The sequence below is a fragment of the Schistocerca serialis genome, chromosome 5 (genome assembly GCF_023864345.2).
Source record: "Schistocerca serialis cubense isolate TAMUIC-IGC-003099 chromosome 5, iqSchSeri2.2, whole genome shotgun sequence".
NCBI lineage: Eukaryota > Metazoa > Arthropoda > Insecta > Orthoptera > Acrididae > Schistocerca > Schistocerca serialis.
In genome coordinates, this window is record NC_064642.1 from 339,496,105 (window position 1) to 339,502,104 (window position 6,000).

Sequence of the window (6,000 nt, forward strand, 5' to 3'; positions counted from 1 at the left end):
TTATTCATTCTTTCCTGGTAATTTGGGATACTCTAATTCCTAATACTTCTTTGGCAGAATCCACAAGTCCTTCCCTCATTTTTAACCATTTGTCATTAACACTTTCATCAATACTACCTCTTTCTCAGTTTTCCATGAATCTGTTTTCCAAATCTAATGCCTTTCCTAGCTCCTCGAGTCTTTCTATGTTTAGTCTTCCTTTTGCTTTACCTCTCCAGACTTTTTTCAGCTTCACTTGTGTTTCACCCACTACTAGGTTGTGGTCTGAATTTATATCAGCTCCTATATAAGCTTTGTTATTTTTCAAACTGTTCCTAAACCTTTTTTGTATCAGGATATAGTCCAACTGATATCTTTCCCTATTCAAATTTGATATCCATGTGTAACGTCTCCTTTTGTGGTGTTACCCACTGCTAATGAATTTTCTTTACAGAAACTAATTAGTTGTTCACCTCCCTCCTTTCTTATTCCTACACAAAATTTTCTTCAGGATTTTCATCTCTTCCTTCACCCACCACTGCATTCCAGTCCCCCCGTGATGATAATGCAGGCATTTCTATTTTCTTTCTCGATGAGTTCTTGTATTTTTTCATAATATTCTTCCACTTCCTCATCTCTATGCTGGCTGGTTGGCATATATACTTTATTAACACGAGATCTTTCAAATTACCCTTCAGTCGTACCATCATAAGTCTTCCATCAATATACTGTACCTTCATTACCTTATTTTTCAGCTTTTGCCCTATCAATATTCCTACTCTGTTTTCACCACTTGTGATTTCCCCTGAGTAAAAGAGCTTATAATCGCCACTTTCTATCTCCATATCTCATTTCACACAAACCAAGTGCATCTAACCTGTTCCTTTTCGTCTCCTGTTTTGCATTCTCTAGCTTTCCTGCTTGCTGTAGTGTCCTCACATTCCTTCATTGTCCCTTTCTTCCTTTCAGATATGCCTACTCTCAATGTGTTCCCCTCCCAGAGATCTGAATGAGGGGAAGTTGTAACTCCGGAATCTTTCACATGGAGAGACATACCATGTTCTGCTTGGGAATGTAGTGTGGTAGTCTCCCCTTACTTTCCACAGAGGCAGTAGGTTGCCCAGCCTAAAATCAGCCACTCACAATGAGTCACACTCTCTGTAGCCACACCTCTGGGGTACAGTCGCTACTTGTACTCTTTTGTACCGAAAAGGGTGCCTCTTCCACCAGCTTCACCATTCCGAAAGACTCTTTCTCCACTGTTGCTACCGTTGAGGTTTAATACATGTAACAGGAAGGAAAGGGGAGTGATAGGCTGACCTAAGCTACTACCGGCATAGCCCTCCAGATCCAGAGCACACAAACCACCTCGCCCACACGGACAGTGCTACATTAAGGCAGTGTCCTCTGAGGAGGTAAGAAAACAGCAATACACTGTAAAGCAGTCACACTGTGGGTCAGTTGACTCCTCTCATTGTTATTTGTATATTTCATGAAATTTCTACAAAATCATGAAAACTTTGCAAACTGCTGTACACTATGGTCAAGAGCAGAAGAAATGAGGAAATGTCCAGAAGTATGGTGGAAGAGTATTGAAAACAGATTTCATTACTGTGAGGAAAAAAATTTAAAGGTGTATTTGATCACTTTTGCTGTTGGCATGTTATTTAGAAGTAGCCTGTCACTACTTATGTAACAAGTAGCTTTTGAGTATAATTCCCCATTCCTATGAGAGTACTACACCAACTAGAACTATCTTGTTTTGATCACTTAAGCATGTTACAAAGAAAGTTTCACTTGGGAATTCACCTTTATTTTCCCATTTAATGTCATCAATTTCTGACAAGTCTATTTCTAGCCTTATCATCTCCCATTTTATGTTCTCTACTTCAGCACAAACTCCCTGTTGGCTAACATGTCTTATTGCCATTTTTATATGGTTTCTTTGCTTTAATTTTGTTTGTGTCTTGGTTATGACTAATAAACACCTCTCCACCTACAGTCACTACTGAAAGTACTGCTGCTCACTTTTAGGCTAGTTTATACAAGGTCCACCCGAAGATTCCTTTTCCCCAGTACCATCTACATCTAGGAAGCATTCCCATGGGAAGGCACCTGATGAAGCAATGAAAGAGAACTAGTGAGCTTGTATATCCAACTAGCACTAAAAATCTAGCAAAACCGAACTGTTCAGAGTGGAAAGGATCATAGAGCAATAATTTTTTTCAGATAAACACTGAAGCAGTAAAATAAAAAACCAAATTATGTACCATTGTTGTATATACCACAAATGTATATGTGAGCAGAGCAATATTCATATCCTTACCTGTGTACATTGGCATGCTTTATGTGGTGTCTTTAAATGATTACAGGCATAGTGAGACATTTTCTTCAGTAAGTGCTACCATATTCCTTCTTATCTCTATACAAATCTCAAGTGTGAAGTTCCATTACTTCACTGTAAACAACTTGCTGAAACTGAACCTATCTTCATTTCTCCAGTACAGATGACAGCAGAAAAATAGAATTCCCTCTTAAGATGTGCTTTGGCACAGATTTTAAAAAATCACAAATATGAAATGATCTGAAATAGGAGTTCCTAACCTCAGTAAGATGAAATTTGCTATTGTGGAAAAACTGACTCAAAATTCAAATAATTCAATGTGCAAGAATTACAATTCCATACATCTGACTACAAAATGTGATAATTCATGAGAATGTTGCTGAAATCATAAAGCAGTATCCTTAGCTAACTGTGATATCTCACTAAGATGTGGAATAAATCTCTTAAAATTGTAGTACATTTGCAAACATTGCTGACCATGCACATAACTATCTTAAGCTATCTACGTGCGCGCGCACACACACACACACACACACACACACACACACACACACACACACACACTGGAAAGTTGTTCTATAGAGTAGAAGTTATCTTCAAGAAGATATGTTCACACTTTGTGCTTGAAGTTAACTGTCCATCAGTTATATTCTTTAAATCACTAGGTAGGTGGTCAAAGATTTTTATGTGGAATACCCCACTGCTTTCTGTGCACCACTGTGGCTAAATGAAGCATGCTGTAGGTCATTTTTGTTTATAATGTTATATTTGTGAATTACGCTGTTGTGTTTAAATTGGAATTGATTGCTGACAACATACTTCATAATAAAGACACGTACTGTGGCAGTATTGAGAACCATTAATGGGCAAGCATTGCAGTGTGTGATAAGTTAGAAATCTGATTTATTCATGGACCGTGTCCAGATGACCGAAGCAACCAATCATGAGAAGTAGTAAATCTGGGTTTGAGTTCCACACAAATTATCAACTTTCACCCTTGCGTTACCACAATGCCCTGTGTGGCTGGAAGTTATAAGTTTCCACCTATCCCTACCCTTTCTTTCCCATTCTCTATTTCACATTAATTTAAGGAGTTGTCTGCAAGAGCTTCTAGAGTGAACACAGCACATATCCTTAAAACACCCTTCTGTGTAACAACTACTTACTTCCTCAATGACAAATTACTGCAGAACATAGTGCCATTAGTAAATTAAAAAAGAAAAATCAGTCTACTTTTTATATTTTCATCCCCAGAATCCTATATCGTTCATGCAAAAGTTAGAGCTTAGCCATTCAAAATCTGTAACATATGACTTCCAGCTCAGTTTTCTATCAATATATACAGGTAATAATGTAGAATATTGTTTCACTCGTTGACTTGTCCTTGGTCGTTACTTCTAATGGTGTGAGGAGGCCTTATGCAGTACAGAGTTGCCCTTATTATGTTGCATTTAAGCTTTGTGACAGTTCGATTTGCACACCTAGTTATTAATTTTGAAGAAATGTTATTTACATTTTCAAGTTCTGAGTTACTCACTTAGGCTTTATAAATATGAAAGACAGACAGAGAGAGAGAGAGAGAGAGAGAGAGAGAGAGAGAGAGAGAATGCAAATACCCTTCAGTTAAAAAGCAGTTCAGTTGTGGTCAGAGCAACATCACACTACTGGCAGGTTCATGTGATTTTGTTGTTAATTTTCTTCAGTTCTATACAGGAATACAATCATGCCACACAATCCCAAGAGCCGGGCATTTTTCGATGTCCAGTACCATCTATATAGCCTTTAAAGTGATCCACAAAACCTGGAGGATTTTTTCAAGGAACATGAATGTGTGTTTTGGTTTGATCCCTGCTAATACACAATGCATGACATGTCATTAAAAACAAATGATAAGAATCAAATTTGCTTTCTTATCATTTCAAAAAGGACAGTCACAGGTTTTGTTGTTTTGTTATGAATTTCAATCTATATTATAGTCAAAATTACTCATGTGTGCTTTTCAATCAATTAACTTACAGTCCACAGTAATATATACAGCACCAGAAATGTTTAAAGGGGAAGAAGAAACACCAGCAGTTGATGTTTATGCCTTAGGTATAACTATGTGGCAGATAGAGCAACGTGAAATACCATATAGTATGTATCACACTGCTGAAGAATTAATACTACAGGTTTGTGCATCACCTACAGCTGAGAATTGTTACAATTTTGTTACATTAAATGAGTTATTAAGTTAGTGGTATCTTTCAGGTAAGTGCTGGCCTGAGACCAAAGCTGAGCAGTACCAATGACACCTACACTGCCTTATACAGAGAATGTTGGAAGGATGATCCTTTGTGTAGACCTAACATGCTGCTGATTACTCACAAATTATCTGAAATGGCTGATGAACACCTTAAGTCTCAGAGAAAATACTATGATCAGAAATGCTTAGGGGAAAATTGTTTTTATTCTTCACTTAAATGATGTAAGCGTAAGTTTGTTTAAGCTTCACATTTTCTATTATATCGCATAGTTTTATTAAATGACATGCAATGAAAATAGTTCTGTATATTTAACTTTCTTATAATGGGCCACACAGGACTCTGTCACTTAACATTTTGAAAGCAAATTTTATGTCCAATCTATATCACTTGTATGCAGAATATATTAATTAAAAATAAGCAGAATCATCTCTTATTGAAGGGCATCCCTTTCAAACTTAGCCTTCACAATAAGAAAAATATAGTGCAGTGTATTTGGTGAGGATAAGATGCAACACCTTTTCTCTAACTTATTTCACTGCAAAGAGAATTTTTTCTGGAAACATTTAACTCGCCTGTCTTCAAACCTCTTCTGTTCATAAAGGGAAAATATTCAGATTAAAATAGGGATTGTCCTGGTATGAGTTGCCTTTTATCAAAATAACGGAGCAGCCAAAATTGTGGAGCATAATGCGACATAAAGTGTTGTGTTTAATTGCTTAAGTTGTACTCAAGAATAAATTCGATGCATTTGGTGGTTCACTAGTTAGGACTTACTACTGTACTACATTGCCTGAACAGCAGATGGAAAAAAGGATACTGTCTAGTCATAACTGCTTCAGAACACAGTTTTTTTTCCATATACAGCCATGAAGTTTGCATTATAGAAATTACCAATAATGGATAATGTACTGTATTACACTAACTACAATCAAACTATGCAGATCAAATGTACAACATTACTGGGAAGAAATTAAACTTTAAAGATTACGTACAGGAAGTAACTCATATAAATAAATTTAGCTTAAGCATAATGGACTCGTAGGGCTAATGAAGAATTCCACAGTACAGTAACCAAAACACTGTCAGCGCAGTTCTGGCATTCCACAAAGCTGTCGATGCCATGTCTGCAGTATTTATAGTGCAACCGATGAGTAAAAAATGTTCTAATAAATCGTAGCTCTCGTAACTTAGCCGAGTAATTCCACTATTCTGTCTTTGAAATGCAATACCTGTTTTCGCTATTATTTCTATTGTGGCAAGTTGTATTAACTACATAGCGACAAATTGACTGTACTAGTATTTTCCCTATTCCCAATTACTCATGTCGTAATACATACTACATTCTTCGGCAGACAGTTTTGAGTAAGAAAATAGTTGTCCCAATAATATGGTACAAATGCGCATGACACAAACGGCGGCAAATTAATGCAG

At 36.7% G+C, this 6,000-nt stretch overlaps 1 protein-coding gene across 1 annotated transcript in view; it reads left to right on the forward strand.

Moving 5' to 3' along the window:
- Positions 1 to 4,789, forward strand: part of LOC126481929 (serine/threonine-protein kinase mos) — a 93,752-nt gene extending 88,963 nt beyond the window's left edge. The window contains exons 4-5 of the mRNA XM_050105888.1: positions 4,342 to 4,494; positions 4,574 to 4,789. Of these exons, the coding sequence (XP_049961845.1) occupies positions 4,342 to 4,494; positions 4,574 to 4,789 (369 nt within the window). The remainder of the gene's footprint in view (positions 1 to 4,341; positions 4,495 to 4,573) is intronic.
- Positions 4,790 to 6,000: the final 1,211 nt, after the last annotated feature.